The sequence below is a fragment of the Lonchura striata genome, chromosome Z, assembly GCF_050655825.1.
Source record: "Lonchura striata isolate lonStrDom1 chromosome Z, ASM5065582v1, whole genome shotgun sequence".
NCBI lineage: Eukaryota > Metazoa > Chordata > Aves > Passeriformes > Estrildidae > Lonchura > Lonchura striata.
The window spans coordinates 6,977,193-7,002,175 of record NC_140740.1 but is presented as its reverse complement, the minus strand read 5'-3'; the positions used below and the strand labels follow the sequence as shown (position 1 = coordinate 7,002,175).

At 40.4% G+C, this 24,983-nt stretch overlaps 1 protein-coding gene across 4 annotated transcripts; it reads right to left on the bottom strand.

The window, feature by feature from the left end:
* Positions 1–2,025: 2,025 nt before the first annotated feature.
* On the bottom strand, positions 2,026–12,110 carry STARD4 (StAR related lipid transfer domain containing 4). 4 transcript variants are annotated; one of them, XM_085566123.1, is made up of 7 exons: positions 12,008–12,110; positions 11,592–11,721; positions 11,357–11,404; positions 9,788–9,837; positions 7,461–7,587; positions 6,178–6,292; positions 2,026–5,609 (listed from the first exon to the last, which is right to left on the bottom strand). In XM_085566123.1, exons 2-7 carry the CDS (start codon positions 11,694–11,696, stop codon positions 5,383–5,385), a joined length of 672 nt encoding a protein of 223 aa, XP_085422249.1. In that variant the 5' UTR covers positions 11,697–11,721; positions 12,008–12,110; the 3' UTR covers positions 2,026–5,382. The 4 variants fall into 4 exon arrangements, with proteins under 4 accessions (XP_085422249.1, XP_085422250.1, XP_021380464.1 ...); XM_085566124.1 differs by lacking the exon at positions 12,008–12,110 and adding an exon at positions 11,840–12,001; XM_021524789.3 differs by lacking the exon at positions 11,357–11,404.
* Between the last annotated feature and the right edge of the window lie 12,873 nt (positions 12,111–24,983).

Below are 24,983 nucleotides of genomic sequence, written 5' to 3'. Positions count from 1 at the left end.
TATCAAGCTGGCTTTGAGCTCCGCCTGGAGCTCAGAGGTTGTTTACTTTTGGCTGACCTCTTCCTTTACTTCTTTGGTACTTGTGGTGGTCATCAGATTTCCTCAATTTCATTTACACTGAAGCTCTATTCCCATGGTGTGGGCTGGAAGGCACACAGCAGAACAGATGTTTCACCCATGTTGAGCATTTATCTTCATTTAGTTGATTGAAACAGGGAGACCGTGAAATTCTGCAGGTATGGCTGTGAACATACAGGCTGCATCCTTAATCCCGTATGCAGAAGAGATGGTGGCTTGTGGAGACATGGCTTATGCTCCAGTGAAAAGGCCTGCTGTGGCTTCTTCCCTTCCCCCTTCAAATTGTGAGTAGCTTGAAATCCTGTTAGGCATACAGACAAGGAGGAGTTGTATGGCACCCAAATAACACAGGTTGACCAAACTCGTGTTTGCTGCTGTTCAAATGCACCCATTTGAGCATTGCCTTGCCTCCCCAGTGCACCTTGGAGGTGGAATTGGTGACACCAATGCCTCAGCAGTAATGCTCCCTGATTGGAACCCAAATTGCAGGCATCACCTCAGACTGACAGGCTGAGACATTCAGGAAATCTTGGCATAGTGATTTTCTCTCCAGGGTTATAAACTGCCTCAGAGAGGGGTCTGTGCTGACAGGCAGGTCAGCAAGGCCCAGGTACAGAGCTCAAGAAGTGCTTTCTATCCCTGTGCATCCCAGGGCAGTGAGGACTTGAACAAGGTCAATTTCTGGTCCCACTTCAAGCAGTAGCTGATCTTCTAAGAGTTCCACTTAGGTTACCTGTATCAGAGAGAAACTTCAGAGGATTATTAGCTTGTCCTAGTGTCTTGGCACACTGAAAGAAATGTTTTAAGGAAAATAACTCTGGAGAAGGCAGTTCTGGGTAATGTATTGGTATTTGAGGCTCCTTAATCCAGATGTGGCATTTCTTATCATGTGGGTCAGCTATGAAATATGCACAGATATCTCCTGCTCTATGCTGCTACCATCTGTGTCTGCTTTCTCCCTGCTAGTGGCACAATCCCAAGGAAGGTTAACTCCATGATAAGCAGTCCCTTCCTGAATTGTAAAACTGAGTCACCAGCACAGCCCAATGAGGACTGGAAATGGTGGAATATGTTACAAAGTATAAATTGTGGTTTAGGACTTCAGGATATATTATTTTCTAGAAAACATTTAATATTTAGCATAGGTTTAAAATCTCCCTCATCTTTCACCAGGAAACGGGTTTGAATATCAGCGTTTCAGCAATTCGAGTAATTAATGTCCTTAAGGATTCTCCAAAGATCCCAAGTGGCCTCTATACCCATCCCTACTACACTTTGCAGAAGGTGACATGACACATGCCCTAGAAGAGTGTGCTATTTCTCAGAGGTGACAGTTCCTTTTCTCAGCAACAGAAGGCTACAATTCTTTCCACTGAATTCAAATGCATTAGACTCTACTGCCTTTATGCCAGCTTCTCAAGAGAAACACGGTAAGGCTCTAGAAGAGATATAGGAATTTTCTTCATTTCTGTAGGTGCTAATTAAATACAAGTCAATATATATGTTGCAGCTTGTTTTATACACCTAATATACATCTATATGCCTTCTGCCAGATGCTATATGCTCATGTGTTTCAAATTAACTTAATATTTATGGTTAATAGATCACGTCTTAAACATAAAAAATACTAATAATACTAAGCCAAAATAATAAACATATTCCACAACAATCATGGGGTCATAATTAAAAAACTCCTGCATATACATTTCTAGAACTGAAGCCTTGAGAAAATCCTACTTATACAGTTTTCAAGACATTTCAGTTGGGCATTTTCCTCAGTCAAGTTTCTAAGTGAAGGTAGGCTTTATGGCTTTCAAATGTAAGGAGACCAACTGGTATCATTAGAGATCACCATGCAGCTGAAGATCAGACACATCATCAAACATAACTCCCCAAAAATGCTACATATGGCTGCACAAGTATTGAAGAAGCTACATCACAAGCCTGTTGGAATCCATTATTTATTCTGCAGTTGCACTCAAAATGCAAATACCATCGCTTAAATGCTGAACACAGTAAGTTAAACCCACTGTTAAGACAGACTTTGACTTTCACAGGCACAACTTGAGTGATTTCTTTAGAATCAGTGCTATTTTTTCAACAGTGAACCTTCTAGGTTAAACAACCAGGGCCACACCATCAGAACTGTTCTGGCTATTTATGATTACTGGAGGAATTATATATTCTGTGTTTTATAAATTCATCATGTTTCACATTTATAATTTCAGCAAATTTGAGATGAGGGCTTGTGCACAGAATATCTCTCTGAAGTACCAGTCCACCTCTCAGCCAGATTTGGTAGAGTACTTTGACTGCCTCTAAATTAAGTTTAATCCCAGCTCTGCATCTTCTGCACATCCCAGGTAAAGTTTAATGCTGGAAGTTTTAGACAAGGAACAGAACCCAAACATGAAAATTGTCTTATCTTCGTCATCTTTCCCACACACATACAAAGCACCTAGTTAAAGTGCCAAAGCATAAAGTGTCACATTGCCCAAATCTCTAAAAAATTAAGTTTAAAAATTATTAGCCATATAAAAATAATTTTGATATGTCTATATACATGCTATTTGTCTAGCAAAACCAGATCTCTGCTATTCTTGGGCAATTTGTTCAGAAGTCACTTCTGGATAACTATATTCCTAAGTGATAGAATCTGTACTAAGCATTTACTTTGTCTCCCATTTCTTCTGCATAAGCAAAACATGGGTTCCTGCACTTTGTCCTTGACACTGCTTTCCTGTTTTAACCCTCTTAGCTCCACCTAGATTTTCCACTGACTCAGGAGGAGCATGCAACAGTGGGAGGCTCTGATATTTTGGCTTTCTTGGTTCTGATGTACTCTTGCTAAAGAACAGTTCTTCTTCCCTCTCCATCTATAGCTATATAAAAATAATATAAATTTCAGGTTCAAATAAATACATTTGAAATTGGACATCTTCTTTTTAGTTCTGTATTAAGTCTGTAGCTGAAATTTTTTTGAGTACAAATACACAAAAATACACTAGCAATTTTCTTATTTTAGCTCAAGTTCTTTCTTCAGCTGCACTGTGCTTCACAAACTTGTCTCTACTGAAAGCAGAAAAAGCCATTTCACTGGATACTAAATATGGATAGATACTGTATGTATCAGAGCTACTAAAATAGGTATTTGGAACAATTACTTCTTCAGTGCCTGGTGTTGTACAAACATCCTCCTGTAAGTGTCTTGTGCTTCTTCTGACCCATTTGCCCAGCACTGAAGTACCTCTGTGCAGATTTAAACTGGGCAATATTTTTCTCTATGTACATCTGTATCACAACCCCTCCATCAGTCAGTCCAAGCAGCTCTAAAAAGAGAAGACATGAATATGCAGATTCACTGCACATGTAATCTTTGTAACTGGGAAGAAAAAATAGGATACACTTCAAAGTTTCCTCTACAATCATGTCATCATTCATCCCACGAAGCAGCACTGCCAGAGATTTCATAATTGCCTCTGTACCAGTACTAGAAAGGAGAGGATTCTGACAGCAATTCCTTGGTGTCCTTGGCAGTAGAAGATCACCTTGTGAGCTTGCAGTACTTTGGCAGACACAAGGAAGGTAGGACAAAAAGGGAAGACTAATTGAGGAATTTAAAGGGAAAGGCAGACTACATAAAACCTAACAACCTAACAAGGAATTAACATTTTTTGACCATGAAGACACCAAAGCCTGTTTGATGCATTGTTTTTAACAGCCTTAAACAGTACTAAATACCTTAAAACACAAAGAAGCTTGAAGAAGCCCCCACTATATTTGGTATTACATATTTTTAAGCTCTCTGGTTAAGCAACAAAAAAGGAAAGTTGTCACTATTCAGAGTTCAGTTACAGTGACCTGTGTCATAAAGCAAATATTGCTGGGGACTTTCATCTGAATTTTTGGTTTCTTAGGAGTCCCTTACCTGTCCCTGGATTGTATGCATACAATTGGTTCCACAATATCAGGGATCCAAGATACCTTCCCAAACCCCTACACAGTTAAACTTACCACTGTGAGCACTGGCAAAACATGGGGGATAATTACAATGTCACTTGAGCAAATGACAAATACAAGTATTAAAGGCTAAACATCAGATTTTAGTGAGAATTTATGTTCCTAGCAGGGAAAGAATTATTTTTCAAATGCTCTCCTATGTATCTGTCAGAATCACTAGAATCCTTGAAATTTGCACCTTAAAAATAAACCCTGCATCCTTCAGCAGATCTCAGAAATTCTGTAGTTGAGCTTTGGCCTTCATTTGTTCATGTTTCAAGGTGTTAATTTATTGCAAAGATCAATCTAGGGGCAGTACCACAGAACACTCCACTGCATATTGGCAACTCTGTCCAGTTGTGGCTAAAGCAACACCAACCCCTGAAGCAAACAAGTGGCTCTTTCTGCTTTTGCAATTACAAGGTTTGCAGTTAAGAAAATATACACAGAAAGAAAACCTGCCAAAAACCCAACCAAATCAAATCCCCACACACACTATTACATGCAAATTTAAGTTAATAACTCCTCAGAAGTACAGGGTATCACAGAAGATCCATTGGAGGTTTGTATTTTGACAATTGCGTGATTAAAAGCCCACAAAAAAAAACCTGTGGAAAGACATCTTATGACCTAAATGAGCTTTGGATCAGCTGTAAGGGCATTTCTTTATACACTGAGACTGTTATGTACAACAGTAAATAAGTTACAGTTACAACATCGAAGAAATGCCAATAATGAACACTTATTTTTGCTCTCAAGTACAAATAGCTTTCTTATGAATAGTATAATTTAACAGCTTAGCTATATAATATCCACATGATCAAAGTAAATTTTAAAAACAAATTACAGATGCAGCTGAACACACTTTAAAAAAATTTAGGCAAATATAAATATATATATATATATTACAAAATTACACCTTCAATGAGATGCTGCCTGTACAGCAACCTGCAGCATCAAAATCTTGAGCACCCAAAACTGCTGGAGAGAGCTGAGTTCAGACTGCATTTTCAAGCCCACACACACATTTTGTGCTTTCTACTGAGGAAAGATTCAGTAGAGATTCAGTCTATTCCTCACAAAGCTGCAGAGTGTTGAGCTGCAGAAAGCATCTCGCACTATGCACTGGGATTATATGCCAATTGTCACATGAAAAAGCACTTACTAAAGTTGTTTGGATCCTCAACACAAAGGTTCGGGTGTCAATCAGGAAGAGCATTACCTCAATTTAGTACATAACTAATGCTAAGCTAAACAACACAATCTGATTGCAAGGAATGCACTGGCTTTTAGGTCACTGTTTGTCTATGTTTTGAGTGCCTTTTTGAGGTCAGAGTAGAAATTGGCCAGGGTACTAGACATGGCAGTGTCTACTGCAGACTGTGGTAGCATCCCTCGCAGTTCAGTCTGGATGTAGCCTGTCAAAAGACTGTGGCCAGGAGAGTCCTTGAGAGGGACACAGAACCAGCCACAAGGGTGATTGAATCCACGGACAAAGTTTGGTCTCACGTCTCCATAGTCCAGGCTTATGCCTATCAAGGAAAATAAAACAAACAAACAAAAGGGAAATTAATTTGAGAGCGGTTAAAAAAAAAAAATTAACATGCAGTAAATTTGAAATATATAAGTTTCTGGTTGGGGAATTTAGTACTATTATTGACAGGCACACTGCAAGTTTCTGGGTATTTTCATGCATGAAATTTGCTGTTCATCCAAACTCAGAGACAGACAGGAGAGCATGATAAGCAAAAATTCAAATGTTAAAAGAGAACATTCCTCCCATTCACAAGAAGCAAGTTGTTACTCATCCCAGTTTACTCTAAGACCTGAGCTGGAGGACTCAACTTGTCTCTAACACAAGCTGGCATAAATGAAACCTGGCAGAAAGGAATGGTTCATGGGTAAACCAGTAACTTGTACACTTCCTTAAATATGTAAAATGTTAAAACACCTTTAAAATTTTTAAAGCACCTTGAATTTATCTGTTGAAGACCATCTTAGACCATTTTTGGAATGTTTACTACTACTAAATCTGAATCAAATCTTAAGCCAAGCAACTGTTGCAAAATAAGAATTTAGCAGAGGCAGGTGGTGGCTTACCACATGTTAGAAGCCCATCTTCATAGCTTGTAGTATAAGAGAAATCAACAAACTCTCTTGGTGCTATAATGTTCCAGAGCTGGCCAGCAGTTGTATAGCGCATCACACAGCAGTTCTTGTGGAGTGACAGAATTATAACGGCAAAAAAATAAATATATCTTAGTATAATGAATAGAGGGAAACATAATGCTTGCAGGCAGTTAACATTTTCATGAAGGTCATAGCCTCTGTCAACTATACTGCCAATTCAGTGAGGTCTGAATGGCTGTGCCATTCTCAACCTAAAAGCTGGAAGTTTTAAGGACTTGTGGTCCACAACTGAGAGCTGTGGAAGCAGAGAATATCTGGCACCATAAAGGTTTAAAAATCTAAAGTTACACAATTTTGGCATGCCTGACAACTGAAAGCCACGTGGCTCTTATGTTGCCAGGGAGCACTTGGGAAGTCAAAAAGGACCATGAAAAACTTCAAGAGAAATCTCTTGGTACTAAGATACTCTATCAAATAGTTTTAAGCCGCTAAGTGAAAAATAAAACTGAAGAACAATTCTTCAAAAAAGGCTTTCTTACGTTCTTCAAAAAAGGCTTTCTTATAATACAGTAGAGTCTGTATAAATTTTATACAAACAAAATACCTTGTAATATAAATCTTCCTTCAGAGACAGAGCAAAAGACAATCCATGTTCAAGCCACATGTCCAGATGAGGGTTTTGAATTCGTACTGAATGTCAGCATTTACCAAAGGAAGGCTACTAGCTGTTCTGCAACCAGCTTCAAACCTACCTTTCTTTTATCAAGTCCTGACCCTCATTATGAACTATTTTGTGTCTCAGCACAAGGCCATGCTACACAATTCAGCCCTGCAGGAAGAGGGGGAGGTTGCAGCTTCCGTATGTGTGGACTGTTAGTATTGTTTGCTGTGGAACAGAAGAAAGCAAGCTGTATGAAATGACTTTGGCACACACAGTATCACATTGCAGCCCTCTGTATGCAAATTTTATCAGAGCCTACCAGAGCTCCAAGGCCCAAAAGAATTGTGACTGACTCCTTTATTTTTAGCATTAATGGAAAAATGAACTTCAAGCTTCAGAATAGGACTGTGCTGCCAGAGAGTCTGATCTGTGGTCAGAGTATGTATGCACAATGCTGCTTGTGCATGCAAAGGCTGAAAAAGGTTCAGATCTGTCGGAATTGCTCTGCTCTACATGAATGTTAAATTAATGAATGTTAAATTCATGCATTCACGAATACACATTTCCCTTAAGAATCTAAACCAGTCTTCACCTCTTCAAATGTTTCCATGATGTCCATTGAAGTCATTAGGCTGTCCCAGTCTAGCCTGTAAGGTCCAGGGCGAATATGATCCACTATTCTGTTAGTAACATCTTCCACCACTCCTTGAGCCTTGTAGCTAGAAAAACGTGTTTACATGTAGTAAGAAATCCTTTATATTCTATTAATTTTCAACAGTACACTTACATTAACACCTTGGCACCAGGAAGTACAGTCAGTGGACAATTGCATCAGAGAAACAGTAGAGGAGAACACCTATTGAGCCATCTATTCTTCTCTGCAAGAAATCTTCTTCCAAAAAATTGGGGTTTTTTAACACAATATTTTATAAATTACAAATTCCTTCATTGGATAAAAATTTTTGTTTGTTTCTCTAACAACTGTAAACACTTGTCATTTTACTCCTATTGCTTGGCTAGCAAGAGAGTTCACCAGAGGTAAGCAAACCTAAAGTAAAAAGGAGATCAGGAATATAATGGGAAAAACATTTTTCATAAAGCAAAAGTAACAGGATGTTGGAGATTGAAATGCTTGGTTTATGGCTCAAACAGTTTTGTGAAGGACTTCTGCATATTATATCAAAACTGTATAACAAAAGCTGTACAGAAGCACCCTTAGTGGGCCTCCTGACTGAGGCCCTGGTCTGTAAATCCATTTGAGAAGATAGAATGACTCAGGTCTGGGCTGGGGAAGAAAAATACTTCACAGGATTAAACCCCACACCTTCGGGTGGAGGCCACAGTCCTAGGCTTATCTGCTGTCAGGCTGGAACAGACCCTCACACCAAAAGGGAGAGAAGACATTTTGGGTGTGCAGTGAAAAAGCCTCTGCTCTGAGGCAGTGAAAGCCTATCCTCTGCTGTGCACACCAGCTCAGCTGTGGGGCCGCTTCACCCCAGCAAAGCCTCATTTAAGGGACATCCACATGAGGGACGGCAGAGGGGCTGCCATGGCCCATTAAAGGGCTCCCTGGACCCTGCAACAGAACTGCACATGATGCAACAGATCCAGAGTCAGGCAAGGGACAGTGTCAAACTTGCCCTGCTCAGGGGAGGCACCTGCACCTCGGCATTCCCACCTGCCCAAATATATATTTATCCATGGGATTCTAGACTTTTGGATGGGGGACCCTCACCACCAAGAAGACTAGACTGAGGGAAGCCGTGAGGCATCATTAGGACCTACAGAGGGGTAACATGTTTCTACTTACCCTACCTGTGTCACTCTCCTTGTCCCCCCAGACATACCTCTCTTTTTCTCCCTTTTTCTTTGCCTCTTTTACAATTAAATAAAATGTATCAATTTTTCACTATCAACATCTGGCTTGTCTGGTTTTAATCAAGTTTAGGGGAATATGCAAATGTTTTTGGGTTCATTCTGCTTTATTCACAGAGAGTTAGCTCTCTTTATTCCTCTGTGATTAGAGCAGATCATAACACAGGAGTAGAACCAAGCTAATGAGAAACTACATTATGCTTTAGCGGCATATGACTACAAAATAAAATAATTTGGTACATGACATTACAGAATATTCATTTGTAATTAGATATTTTAGTAGACATCAGAGATTTTGTTTTCTTGAGTTACTGGGCCTCCAAATCCTAAGAGTAAGAATCCATCAGAATCATTATTCTCAAAATACTTGCAATGGCTCAACTACACAACCTGCTGGTGCCAGTGGGCCCATGGAACTCTTGGTGTCTGGGGCCATCAGCTCTCACAGATTCAATAGGACTTAAATTCCATGGGGTGTATCAGTCTTTGAAATCATTTTACACACTACCTTTTCACACGACTTTTTGTTTCTTCAGAGTGCTGTCTTTTAGTAATTATTTCTCTACCTAAACCTACAGATACCAACAGAAGCCCGTGACAGAAACTCACACAGGAAGGGCCTTTATGTCACACAAACAACCCCACAAAAATCTCCCACAACCCTACACTTGGTATTTTGGAGTTGCACAGTCACTGCAAGAGTCCAAGGACTGACTGAGCTGTCACCCAGTGGCTCTTCAGGACTACTGAAACCAGGCCTGATTCTGAGCTTTGCAGGACATCATTTCTGAGCAGATGCTGTTCCCACTTCAGCCAAGGGAGCCCTGTGTTGTTCACAGACTTCAACAGATGTTATTTTAGACCCCATGCAATGCTAAAGTATCAAACTGAAAAACTAGAAAGGAATCATACAGCCAAAACAGGTAACCCATTTAGCTTCCCCACTGGAGGATCTGTGTAGCTGAGGGCTGTAGAATTCAGTCTTGATTTCTAAATTCTACAGAACACATCCATAGAAGACTAAACTTTGGCAGGCAAACTTACAGGTATCCACTGAATTCCTCTGATGGTTTACGCCACACAGTTGCATCTTTCTGAAAGAAAATATAAGACACAATGTTAATTGTCACTTGGATACAATTAGAAGTGCAGAAAATGCTTCAATTTCGTTGAAGAAAAGCAGCCAACTTTAACATTAGCCATGATTCACCTGGGTACCACTGCACACTTTTCTTCATATTTTTCAGATATCTTTTACTTGTAATTCTATTGTAATTACTTTAAAAATATATAAAAAAATGTCTTTATCAGAGTCAAATGCTAGAAGTGCAATAGTAGGGTTCAGTAGGCCAATCAGGTTATTGTGAAAACACACAGAATAATGGAACAACATTAGCAGGGAAAACCTTTCAATTGCAAGGCCACTGGAAAGCCAACAGCCAGATGCTACTCAGACAGGAAGACTACACTACTTCTGTTTGTACTCCTGTAACACAAGTTACAGAAATGTGCAGGAGGTGCAGGTGCAGACAAAAAAGCTCAATTACCTTTTTCTCCTAGGTGCCTGACTAGAAGAGTCTTGCAAGCAGTAGCCTATTTATTTTAAAGTTATGCAGAGAAAATAGAGAAACCAGTATCTTCCGATTTTTATGTGACTATGACATGGAACCTCTGTACAAAATGTCTGAACTTTGGTGTTGAAAAGAGTACCATATGGCACCACTTTTTTTTTAGTCATGATTATATAAGCACAAAGGACCAAATGGCCTAAAGAACAGTACTGTTAAGTACCACATCCAAAATAATTTAAGGTATTTTGGGGTACAACACATCTCCTTGTGGTAGTAAAGCACTGAATTTCTTTTACATGGCACAATACCAAAATGGAAAGAAAGGATGAGAGAAAGGAGAAAGAAAGGAAAGGCTGGAGAGAGGGGCAAAATCTGAGGATTTGGAACACAAAGATGCAGGTAACTTTTAAAGGAATACAGTAGTACTTAATATAACAACAGAGGAATATTAATAAAGGAATAGACAACATTTAGTAGAGTGGTGTAGGTGTATTGCAAGAGTGAAAGGCTTGTATGCTCTGTTCCTCCCTCTCCAGACAGAAAATTTATTAATTTTGCAAATAATCAAGTTACATTTGGAACAGTTGCCTCTGTCTTACCAGTGTCTGCTCATGATGGAAGAAAAAATAAAAGCACTACTCAAACCACTGTAACAAAAAGATAAAGATAGAAATTTACCACACTAGTCCTACTATTTTGCTACACTTCTTCTTTCTGTGGAGCACAGCACTATAAAGCATTTACCCAGCCTAGAACTGATGGAAAAGCAAAGCCTATTTAACTTGTTGAAGCACAACTCAAAAAAAAAAAAACAAAACAAAAAAAAAAAAAAGCTGAAGAGGATGAGAGGAAGCCTTGAGAATTATCTCATTTCTTAAGAGGAAAACATTTGGAAGCTGAAGTATGATGAACTATTTATTGACAAAAGATTCCAGACGCCGGCAGGCTGTGCCTGCTTTGCTTTAAGTACACGCGAGCCTCTTGCAACACTATTAATGCTAAATACTTCACATTTTGTCGTGAGTCAAGCTTATAAACCTACACAGGTTCTTCCGTGAGACACTCCCCTGAGAACGGGTGGAAGAAATGCCTGAGAACAGGAAAAACACATCCTGCCATCTAAACCATCCTGGAGGGATGGTGTCACGGCGCCGGCCGGTTTAGAGCCCGGCAGGGCGCGGCCGGGCTCCTCTCAGCTCGGCGCTCACGCCGCGGGCCGTGCCGGCGAGCCGCAGCTGCCGGCGGAGCGGCACCGCGGAGCTGCCCCGAGCACTCACGGTTTTCCTCGCCACCCGCCACTCGCCGTCTGCGATGCTGTGATACCGGACCAGCGTGTTCCGCAGCTTCGAGGCCAGGGGCGCGGGGTTGGGCAGGGGATCCATGGGCTTCTCTCCCGCGCGGAGGTGCCTAATCACACACACACACAGAGCAGAACAAGGCACGGAGTCAGGGATGCCGGCAGCAGCGCGCGTCTTCCAAGCCCGAACGGAGGATGAGGAAAACAGCGCCGCGCGCACACACGCACATCTCCCGGCCGGGCTCGGGTGGCAGAGGGCGGCTGCCAGGGTGTAAAGCCGAGGATGAGCGCTCAGGCCGAGAGCCGCCGCGGCAGCGGCAGCCCCGGGACGCGGCGGGAGCGCGGCACAGACGCGCGTCCCTCAGGGCAGCGCCGCCGCGCCGGCCCCGCGCTCACCTGCCGCCCGCCCGACAGCGCGCGATACCGCCAGCCAATCAGAGCGCGACCGCCCCGCCGGCGCAGCCAATGGTGGCGCGGTCCGCCGGGCGCGGGGGCGGGGTGACCGCTGCGTTGCGTCACGCGACCCCGCGATATGTCGCGATCGTGACGTCACGAGGCGGGGGCTGGTCCCGGATTGGGAATGGCGGCGGTGGCGTGAGGGAGGGCGGGCAGTGGGACCCGCGCCAGAGCCGCTCTGCTCACGCGTGCCTGGCAGTGTCGCTTTGCACTGATCGCAGAGTCACAGAATCGGCTGAATTGAAAGGGACGCGTCAGGATCGTCGAGTCGCACCTCCTGTCCTGTTATCTGCATCCTTGTGTCCCAAATCCCAGACATTCTGTGGCACTTCAAGAGTCACAGAATGCCTGAGAGCATTGTCCAAGACTTACTGCGCTCAGTCACGCTGGGGCTGTGAGCACTGCCCTGGGTGCCTGTTCCATTGCCCAAACACCCTCTGGGGCAAGAACCTTTAGCTGATACCAACCTAAACCTCCCCTGACACAGCTTCAGGCCATTCCCTTGGGTCCTGTCCCTGTGCTCCCCAGAGAAGAGAAGGACTTGCCTCTTCCCCTTCCAATGAGGAATTTGCAGACTCTAACGGGGTCTCCCCTCAGCCTCCTCCAGGCTGAGCAAACCAAGGACCCTCGGTCACTCCTCACAAGGCTTCTCCTCCATCACCATCTCTGTGTCCCTTCTTTGGATAATCTCTAGTGGCTTTAGCTCTTTTTTACATTGTGGTCTCCCAGGCTTCCCCCAGCACTGGAGAAAAAGCCACCCCAGCCCAGAGCAGAGTGGGACAATCCCTTCCTTGCCCCCTGGTGATGCTGGCCCCGATGCCCCCAGGACAGGGATGTCCCTCCTGGCTCCAGGGCACTGCTGGTTCATGCTCAGCTTGCCAGGGACCAGGACCTGCAGGTCCCTTCGCACGGTGCTGCTCTCCAGCCTCTCATTCCCGGCCTGTCCCTGCACGCAGGGCTGCCCCATCCCAGGAGCAGAGCCCAGCGCTTTCCCCGCTGAGCTGCACCCAGCTGGTGATTGCCCTCGGTCGGTTCATCGAGGTCTCTGCAGGGCCTCCCTGCCTTTGAGGGAGGCAGCAGCTCTTCCCCGTCTTGGATCACCTGCAGTTTGCCCAGTCTCCCTTCCAGCCCTGCGTGCAGGTTGGTTATGAAGGTGTTGGAGAGCACGGGGCTGAGGATGGAGCCCTGCAGGACCCTGCTAGTTTGATGTCACCCACTCAGTGTATCTCTTCGTGCCCAACCTGTCAGCCAGTTGCTCACTCATTATATGGCATGTTTATCCAGGTGTTCAAAAGATCAGTTATTTGTAAGTAAAATGGCCTCAACCTTAGGGTTTAAGGTTCAATGTCCTTCACAATTAAGGGGAGGTTGTCAGTACCTAGAAGAGGGATGTACTGTTGCAAAATGTGGAAGACATAGAAATTTTTTAAAAGGGATATTCTTTAATGTATTACCTTTTTATATTTATATATATATTTATATATATATATGTGTGTGTGTGGAAGATGTAAAAATTTTTAAGAAGGGATATTCTTTAATGTATTACCTTTTTAAACTTTCAACAAGAAGAAACAGTTAATCCCTGAAACAGAAAGCAGCCTACAAGCTCTAAGTGATGTCCAGGTGTTAGAAAAACATGCTACTTTTTGGCAGAATTGCCTTATTAAGGTTTAGGGCTTGGAAGGCTTCAGTGATCTCAGACCTATGGTGGTTTGCAAAGCTTTGGGAGAAAGATGTACCACTGATGGCGGACACAAAGAATGCAGCATTTACAAGCCACAAGGACATCTGGCAGAATCCCCAGGAAAAGAAGGAAACTAGTAAAGGAATTCAGCAATTGTGCTGAATCAAGAATGACTGGGTAAAAAGTAATTCCAGCAGCAGGAGATGCAACTGCTGACCCAAAAGTGAAGATTGAGCATGCAGATTAATTAACATAAGAAGGGAGGGACTCACTTAACCTATAGAAGATAGGCTACTAACCAGTAAGAGAACTATGCAGCCAATGAACAATAATTCCTATTTTTGCTAAAATGTATAAATAGTAAAAAGTTACGGGAGTCATGGTGCTGGCTTTGCAGATTTGCCACCAACTCCCCATTGCTGCACAGGTCTGTAAATAAATCTAGAATCTCTATTCTGTGCATGTATTGGCTTCCTGAACACCAGTGCAAGAACATATTTGGGGACAACAGGGCTTGTGTACAATGACTATATTAAGTTTTACACAGGGCTACAGCTTTTCAAAGTCCTGTGTATTTGCTTTCAGCTGAAGCATGTCCTGCAGGTGCCAGTGTGGTGGGCAGGAGCAGTGAAGGAAGATTCCCTGGGTCAGCATCTCCAGGTGGCTGTTAGCTGTGGCTTTTGTCGCAGCACCTGAAACTGAAAACAACATTCTTGTCCAGCCACAAAGGGCGTAAGGTTCTGCAGAGCATTGTGAGTGACACATTGAGGTGAGAAAGCCTAAAACACTCCTGATCCAGTCAGCAGTGCTTGCAACACAACTCAGCAAGATACTGAGGAAGTGTTGAAATTTCAATTTGTTTTGTAAAGCAGCAAGCAGACCGGATTCCTATCCTAGGAAACGTCAACACCTATGGTCAGCCCACAGCTGAAGCAAACTCCAAAAGTGAGTGTAAGTGCATGTTTCCTGTAGGCTTGCACTGTTCACTGGGCATCATTCAGTCCAGCAAACACATTAGACAATGTCCATGTAAAAAGTGAAACCTCTTGTAAGGACGGGATGATAAATTGGTTAAAAAGCAGATGATTAGAATGGGAGGTCAACAGATCTTCTTTGTGTGGTAATGTGTTGCTCATTTTAGCCAATGCTGGCTCCCAAAATGAGTGTTTTGTACATGGATTTGTTTTCAATACAGGGCTCTACATCAGACCTTTTGAACTGTCCCTAGTTCTCTTTGCAACTTATAATTCTTGCTCATTTTTCCCTAATTGAAAACAGGTCTCTAAACAAAAGTCATGCTAGCACATACTAAAAAAAAATTAAGATATTTTACATGCAATCCTTGAAATTTTACAAATTGTAGAATCAAGACAGAAGTTTTGAGTTTGAAGAATAGTGACTATACAGGAACATACTTCATTCATCTTCCTTCAGATTGCTATTATATTTCTCTGACTGAACAAGGGTACCATCCAAGGTACTGGTCAAATGTACACTTTCTCCATTCTTCCTTGCCCTGTTACACTCCTTGAAGTCCATTGTGTTAGCGTTCAGGAACACACATAACCATAGGATATGATTATATGCAGGTGCTTTTATCGAGAGCTCTGGGAATCAGGGGTACAGACCCAAATCTGACTCCGACATGGTTTTTGAGCTGAACGTATTTTATATTCTATAGTTATATAACTCACATATTAATTATTAAACTTATATTGTTCTGTTGTATACACTGACTTTATTCAAGCATGAATTTCTTGAGATCTTTCTTAGGCCCATGACCACAGTTTCTCATGATTATCTTATGATAAAACAGTAATTATATTTAATTACTAAACAATCATCACATCTAACAATTATATAATTTATCATGTACTAGCTGCACAGGTGCAGTTCTAGCAAGGTACAAGGCCTACATGTACCCAGGGTATTTTTTTTTTCAGGGCCTACTAAGCTTAATTTTCCTTCTAAGCCTAAATCCTCATGATTTTAAAACCCTTTTACTATCAATTGCTTTCATGCCTTTGAGCATAACATTCCTTCCCCATGGGCTATTACGAGCTTAAACCACCAGTGTAAGTTTATTGATTTTTTAAGAGGGAAATTTCTTTTTCTTGAAGGGGGAATGGGAAGTCTGCATTGATAAATGCTGATATTTTTAAAATCTTATTTGTATAAAGGTTTTATGTTTCCATGAACTCAATGGATTTTAACAGAAATTTGTTTGTATTTTTTAAAGATTCTCTGAGAACTCATACATCAAGTTTCTCAAGTTTAGGATATCTGTAAGGTTTCTGTAAAGTAGTCTTATAGGTTATAGATACTATGTATTCTCTGTTAAATATATTTAAAATTAATTTTATTATCTGAGCCAACAGGATGCTTTCAGGACTGATAAACTGTTTCTTGCTCACAGTCAGGTATTTCCATACCTTCTGGCTTCCCAGCTGTGCAGAGCACAGTGTCAGGGAACCATGTGAGATAACCAATGTGATGCTGAATATGTTTCCTGTCTTACCTTCCTTCGTGAGTTACAGCAATACCTACAATGCCACCAGTCTGTGCCTATGTGAGAAAAGTACTGTGAGGATGTGAATGGTAAATATTGCTAACAATACCACAGCTGAGCTTTTGCTACTCCTTCCTTCTGGTCTCTCTGGCCCATCTCTGTGCAGTAACTTCTGAATCACTCCCAAATTGCACCACAGCTGTGTCATGCCTGAGGTATGCTGTATTCCTGTGGAAGAACATCTGTTCCTCTTGTTACATAACACCTTGCATGGATGAATTTTTATTATCGTAATGGGTGAGACCCACAAACACTGTCAAAAAGTCCAAAATATCTCTTTACCCCAACTGGAAAGTAATGAGATAAAATAATTTTCTTTCTGGAAACATCTGTGTTTAATTCCATGAAAAGAATGCTTGTCTTAGAATGCATGATAATTCATATTAAAAATCCTGTTGTTTGGAAAAGTGGGAGATTAACTGCTGGCATTTAATTTTAGTTTACCAGTGCCTGGCAATAGCTTTGATCACTGAAGGTGCTCCTCTGTAGAATGTATAACAATCTTGCCTGGTTTTCAGATGCAAGGAACTGTAGACTTTTAATCCTAATGTCTTGCAAGCCAGCAAAATATCTGAAGTTTACCAAACATATTGGACTAAGTTCTGCTTTTGTAGAAATGGGTACAGAACCACTAATACATAATGTGCTCACTCGTATATGATGCTCAACATGCTGCTTCCAATCCAGAAGAGTACACAAAGTATTTAACTGGATGAAACCTTAACTCCAGCTGTTGGAAGAAGAGCAAATGGCACACAGTTACCTCATTAAATTATTCTGAGACCCACAAACACTGTCAAAAAGTCCAAAATATCTCTTTACCCCAACTGGAAAGTAACTAGATAAAATAATTTTCTCTTAAATTTAGATGTATTTAGTGTCCTTTCCAGATAAAAAATATGTTCTTGGTGTCCCTGGCAAGTATTATATGATTCTAAAGCTCAGCAGGCTGCCATTAATAATAATGTATTTGATATTCTCAAAGTTAAATATAATCTGAACTTGTGTCACACAGAGAACTCTAAAAAAACCCAGCATATTTTGTCCTGCCAAGACTGTTCCTTGCTGGTTGAGCTGGCTTGATCATATGGAAACACAGTATCTCCATTTAGAATTAAATTAATACCGCTCTTCAGAATCAAATCTGAATTTTGGAAATGAAAAAGCAAATCCAAGATCCATGCTACCAGGCTTATTGTTTTCTCACTACTTTTTACCAAGTAATCAATAGCTATAGGTAAGTTGAAAAGCTGGGATTTTTCTTCTAGTTTTCTGCTTCATTAGGAGCTTTCTTCTTTCTACAAGCATTAACTAAGGCTTGAGCAATTAGAGGTGTCAGTTACAGTGCAGAAGAGTGGAGATAATGGGACCTGGTATCCTTTATTTGTTGGGGCATCTACATCCCTTTGGTTGATGGGTTGGCAAGAGCCATTGGACAACTTTTCAAGAATTATCACTATTAGCATTTCAGCATTTCAGCTGGCAGGACAACTGCTAGAGAAGTCTGATTTTCTAGAAAGTTCAGCCAGTAAAATCTTGGGAGGCTATTTCTTGCTAAAAACATGCATATGTGTTGTTCACCCACAAACTGTCACATGAGCCACTAAATCTAACTGATTATACATCTTTGGTAGGAGGCTCTTTCAAATGTAGCATGGGCAAATTTTTTTTCATACAAATATGTCACAGGCATGAAGAAAACAAATAACTTTGTTTTGCTGTTGAGCAGTTAAAAAGTGAACCAGAACAAAAACAAAACAAACCAACCAACCAACCAAAAAAACCTCCAAACTTTGTAGAAAATCTCTAATATTTTTCATGTCTGACCTTCTACCATCTATTTAACTTTGGTGGGGTTAGGGAAGTGTACAATGTGTTGCCTTTCAATCATATTGTAATTGAAACCAAGTCTGTGTGCTAGAAAGCAAGTCTTTATTTTCTACAGTTGGCCCACATAAAACAACAGAAATGGAATTAGGATTTCATGTTTTTTTATTATGAGCTGTATTAAATCAGCTAGCCTGACCATTCCCTGTAAATGCCAAAGAATCCCAAAAGGCTTCAGCTGGATTCTTAGCACTCATACATGTTGCCAAATGCAACTTTCCAGATGATGAGAGGTATAACTAATAAAATTGCATGTTTCACTTACATAGCTCTGGTAGGGTTTGTCTCAGTTTGTGTGTGAGCCAGACTAGAATTCAGGTCACTTTTCACATAATCATTCAAACGAATGTATTTAACTAAGAAACGGGAATGCAGTAAGAATTCACTGGCTTAGGCAGATATGGGTCAAGGGGGCAGTCTGGAAGAGCGAATGGGCCATCATGTCTCTGGTGAGACCTGGGCTGGCTGGCACAATTTCTTTCCATGGTATCAGGTTATTACAGGAATTCCCTGGACTGCAGGTCCATGGTGTTGCAAGCTGCAGTGTTGTTGGGAAGAGGGGGTAATGGTCTGGAACACAACTTAGGCCAAATTGTATTCCAAAAGCAATCACTTCAAATCACTTCACAGACCAGCAATTGCAGCAATTGTACCTTTTTTTTTTTTTTTTTAACGTGCATTTTGCGGTTACGCCACAAGATGGCAGGAAAACAAAATAAATATTATTTTATGAAGCCGCTGCACTTGAAAGTTACATCTAAAACCAAATACGATAAAGGAGGCAAATTTTCCTTATGAAAGTGTTGCTAAAGTCTTATGAAATTTTAAAATACGTTGGATATTTCTTTAATTAATGTTACCAGACTGTGATTGACACTAAACTATCTTTGTCTAATCTGCTATTTTATGTCTTTGGACAAATGTCTAATTTTTTTGCCTATGGGCAGGAAGTAAAAACTTAGCACTGCTTATTTCTATTTTGGTTCCCAGTGTAATACAGTGTGTAAAAAAATTAAATTCAGAATAAAGTCTCTTAGTATCTGGAAGGAGAACCATGAGTTCCCTGAACAGTGATTAATCCGTGGTTTCTCTATCTTACATAGTATAGCCTCTCATTCTACCCTTGCAAAAAAAAAAAATCGACCTTGACATTATTCTCAAAGCAGACTGCAAAGCCACATAGGAGATTCAAATGATGAGTTGATTCTTCTTGATTTGAAGAGTAAAAGGCATAGTGCCTCAAATCATCTCTGTATGTTATCTGCCTCTATCATCTGATATTAAAAAGTACTGTAACTTTTCTGTGAAAGAATTTCAAATTAATGGATTCTGTTCCTCTCCTGCCATATCCCATCAGTGGAATTTTAAAGAGAGCAACTTCTAAAATATCTTAGGCCCTTTTTCAAAAGCAGTGGTCACAATGTCATTGTTAGTACTACGTAAGTAGCAATAGTGCATCATAGCAGTACATGGCAGTAGTGTCTGTGAAAGTGGTGTACATGGAGTCTTACGAACAATTCTGAATTTTTTGGATAGTCTTTTCCTGCAAACACTCTTAAATGCTGATTGCAACCCAGATAATATGTTGTCTACCATAATTAATAATGTTTAGGGTGTCTTAAATGTTTTCCTGACCGTAGCAAGCTAGCTGAGTTTATGTCATTATCATTATGTCCAAAGATAGATGGAGTTTTAACCTCTTGCCTTACCTGGATTCCTAGATTCACTTGTCTCTGGCCTCTCTGCAGTCATCTCATCATAGTGAACCAGGAAGCTATTAACCAAAATGCCTTTATTATCTCCAAAAAAGTTGTTGTTTGGACAACAACAACTGTTGTTTTGGACAGACTTCAATGACACACTCAAAGTCTTTCTTAGTTTCATCTGTTTGGGAACATCTCTTTCCATCCCTACTGTTCTCATTTACTGCTTCTAACAGGGGCACCTTTTACTTCTCCAAGAGGCAGCCCTGGGGATGTGCCAGTGACAGAGCAGGTCTCTGCTGAGCTGGCCAAGGAGGGCACCATTCCACAATAGCTGTGCCTTAGCCAAGGGCCAGAAGCACAAATTATGGGGCATGAGGCATTGTACAGAACTTTATCACTGACAAGAAATGAGGAGTAATTCATGGCTTTGCCATGAAGTTAAACATAGTTCATTTGTGCATAAGTAGTTGCCCTGATAATAAAAGGAAAAAAGTATAACTGAACAATTAACATGTTGATACCTCCTGGTTTCTAGATATAATGCACTTATTCATGAGAACTACTGATCCCACATTTTCTGGTATTAAAATTGGTTTATGATAAATTCATAGCTGTCCCTAAAGCAATTTTGTTCCCTGGGAGACTCAGACAGAAACCCCAACCCCAAAGCAATGTTTTCATTTAAAGGAGTTAATTGTCTTTTCTGTGAATTGTCCATGCTTGTGCTGCTATGAGGGATTACTATCAACAAGGTGTAGCTGTTGGATATATGCCTACATATATATTATGTTGGATATATGCCTGTTCTCTAATATCTCAGTCATGTTGAGGAATTCCCAATATGAATAAGTACCAAAAGTGACTTCTTTATGTCAATTATAAAATCTGTTAAGTTTTCAAATGTTCCTTGAAAAGATATATTTCTCAGGTCATAGACAGAAGATGACATTCAGTTTTAGGAAACCAAATCCTTTATTACAGCAATGAGAATACAAAAACAGAAAGTTGAGATTACAGATCAAAGCAAGGGCTCTGTACTACATATTAAAATGCCATTATGTTGCACTTTGCCTGCAAGAACCCACAGCAATAATTACCATTCTTTGTTTAGAAGGCTAATGTTTAATGGGTTTTTAGAAAGCTGCTGCACTGAAAATTTCTTGCCATCTATCCACTGATTTCCAACTCTGGGATTGTTGTAGTAACACAGTGCATTGTGATTTCTGCAACACACTTTCAGAATCTTAGTCTCTGCTGTGTTTCCTTTTTTCTCCCTTCACCCAAAGTGAGACAACAGGATTAATGGAGCTGGTTGCTGCTGACAAACAGTGAAGCTGAATTTACTCCTAGTGGTCTTACATCAGTAGCAGAGCTGTGCCAATCTCACTCTGCCCACTCAAGCTTCAGCTGCTGTAGTTTTAAGGAAATCATGGCAAAACAAAAAACAGAAAACAAAAAAAAAAAAAGGAGACAGAAACAATGACAAGTAAACACCAGATCCACTTTTCCTCTGTGTTTCTCTTTTAATGGTCTAATTGACCATGTCCCATGGCAGCACTTTAGGCTTTTGTACTATTTTCCTATAAATATGTGCTGAAAGCCTCTGTGGCCACACATTGCTTTGCTTTGGTATTGCCCTGACATTAGGAGATCTGGAAACCATGTTCCTGATATATTTGTTGCTACACTGTTTGTATTATTTTGTAAGTTAATTTGAATATGCAAAATTTGCTAACCCTTTTACTATTTTAAGTGTACTTAGGTATAGGGCTGCCATCATCACCAAAGTATTTTTTGTGAGTCATGGTCACTGTGAAGAAAAATACGACCTCTTTTGATCTCTATGATTTCCAGGCTTGATGGAAATGCTTAAGCTTAGTAATTGTCTTTTGTACCATATATTCTCTGAAATAACTGTTACATTCTATTCACAGAAATTATTTTGTAGCTGGATGAAGTTTTTTTTTGGTGTGGTTTTTTTTGTTTTTTTGTTTTTTTGGTTTTTTTTTTGAGTGGTGACAGAACATGATGGCACACAGTCCTCCGAGATGACACTTTTACTTAAAAAAGTACCCTCCTTATTATCCATATAAAATAGAAACTACTTAGAATACTTCCAGGGTAACAGCTTGGAGTTTTTAAGATCTTAAAGTATGTTTGGCAATTTTTCAGTGAAGTAAGATACATTTATCATGGATGTCTAAGCTATTTCCTTTCTGAAAATAGCATTAGGAATTGCAAATAAGACTTTTTTACTAATGAATAGAACATGACATCATTGTTTTAATACACATTCTGTCTTAATCAGCTAATTATATGGACATAATAAATACCTCCGTTTTCTCAATCAGTTCAAAACAGACTTGATATCTTCATCCTTGCTATAAATGTAATATTTATAGTATTAAGTGAATAGACTAACATAGGGAAGCATTGTTCTGGTTGAGGATTGCAGTCACATTCAGGAAACCTAAGATATTTTTCAGATGTGACAGTGGCAGAAGGCTGAACTGATTGTCTTAAAAGCCTTCTTTAACCCTATGACCTCTTGTTTTCTTAGCTTTGGTGAGAACTAGTGGTATAAATAAAACAGTTCTCCCTTACATGGAGGCATGTCTTTGTCTTTTCAGATGATTCTTACTACAATGTACTCCAGGGTTTAATGTGTGAGGAGAATAACAGCATGGAGAACAAAATTCAGAACACAGCTTTAAACTCGATGCATGCAATTGCTGGGAAGAATTTTTTTCAAAATGGAGGGAGTCCTTGAGGCAGCCTTAGATGAGATAAAGATGACTAGTAGAACATTTTTAGGAAAGAAATAATTTCCTGGATGAAGAACACCTTTGTCCTAGCATGAGGTGTTGAAAGATCACCACAAAAAAAAAAAAACAAAACAAAACAAAACAAAACAAAAACCACCAAAAAAAAAAAAAACACCAAAAAAAAAACCCACCAGACCAAACCAAAACAAAAACCAAGAAAAACAAAACCAAAAAAACCTCAGCAGAGAACTGATAGGAAAGTATGCAAATGATCAGGTTTATGCAGAGTCAAAACAATGTTAGTGTTCAAGGAAACCATGCATGTAGCCAGCTAGAAGTAGGAGGCTGATGATTTGGGGAGGGTAGTTCAGCTGATAAAAGGATGTAATTCTGTTGGGTAGTAAAAAAGGCTGCACAACAGGGGTCAGAGAGGGTCTGTGTAGTTTCAAATAGCAGCAAAACTTTTAAGGGGCTTCAGTCATATCAACTGCCTGTGTGTAAGCAAAGAAGAACTTGAATAAAGCTCTATCAGAGTTCAAGGAGCTTTAATATGTTTGAAGGATGCTTTGACACAAGCTTTCATATAGTGCTCTGGAAATAAGAGACTGAAATTGGGTCAAGAGAGCAATATTCTTCACAACACAGTATTTTAAGTTGCAAGATGCATTAGAAGGCCTGAGTGACCTCTTCCCTGCATAAGAGGTTTGGGAAAATAAACTGTGTGTTAATGCATGTTTTTCATAGAAAATTTCTCTGCTGTATTTCTGTGGCAGAAAATTGTCAGATAGCTAGCCTAGGAAGAAGCAATTTATATTAGTTTGCTTTTCAATTAATTCTGATTAAAGCAGGAGGAAGTAGGATAAAGGCATAGACTCTGCATATACCAAAAATGTGGTATGGATAAATATATTCTCATTTAATGATACATCTGGCCCAGTGACCCAGTATCATACAGCTTAGTGGGTTCATCTTGCTATATCAGAGAGTTTTAAAAGTTGCCTATACAATTTTCAAAAAGACAAGCCACAGGTATATTTCTCTTTAATAAAATAAACTAATTTATTAGGAAAATATTTATGATTTATTGTAATTTATTTTTGGGGTAACATTGAACACTATGTACTCAGTAGTGGCTGACAAATTTTCTGAGTGGTGTTAAATAGGTTAAGGTAATAACTGTGGTTTAAATTTTCTATGACTACAGCTGTGAAGTGATGGTAAAGTAAATAGTATAACTCTTGTGGATTTATTTCAAGTGAAAGTCAACAAAAAAAAAAAAAAAAGAAAAGAAAAAAAACAATTCTAACAATCTAAAACAAACAAACAAAACAACTTTCCTAGGATACAATGCCGAAGTTTAATTTGTTAAAATGTATGACTGGACACTTAGTTTTGGAAAACTGTTACAATGTTAAATGTTGGAAAATTTTTGGTTGTGCAATGTTAAATGTTGGAAAACGTTTACAATGTTATCTGTACCTGGAGAATATTAACTTTTGTCATTTAGCTTCACATTAATCAAGAGCATGCCAAAAGCCTGCGCTGAAACGTGACTGAATTCTGTTTTCTAGAAAATCAGTTTGGAATTCTGGAAACTCTTCCAAATGGATACAGGATTAACATATTTCTTTCTTTATTTTAGCAAAGCACAATAAGCATCAATAACATTATAACTGTCATGTATTACTTCTTTGATTTTTCACACATCTTCTCTCTGCATCCTCTGGATCGGGACAGCCTCCGGTTTGCTTCTCTTTCCCCTTCTGCTCTTCCCTCCATGCCATAGCTTGTCTGCAGGGAAGATCTGTGCTCGCTGAAAGAATCGCAGCATGTGCCGGGTGGAGAGGGCAGGGTGGCATCGGGATCATCGCGCACCGGCCGGGCAGCGGCGGCGAGCTGAGGTAGCGCTTGGGGCTCCAGGCTAGAGGCTGGGCGCTACGTTGCGGCTCGTCATTCCTTATATACAGCCTGACCCCTCCCACAGGCTGATCGTCCTAGCGACGGAGCCTCCCCCGCCTCGAGGGCGGCTCGAAGGGGGTTGCTCGGGGAAGTCATCGTAGCGACGGAGCCTCTCTGACCTCCTCCTCCTCCTGCCGATCCGCAGCTGCTCGTTCTCCCTGGGCACGTGTCGCTGCCAAGGCAGGTGTGGCTTTTCTAGTGCTTTTAAATTTAACGTTAGTAAACGATTTTTTAAAGCAACAGTTCAGCATAAAATCCAAGCAATTTGAGACATTTTCATTTTAACATTAATCTTCCCCCTCAACTTGGGGAAGAACCTTTTCTTGATACCCCTGACACAGGTTCA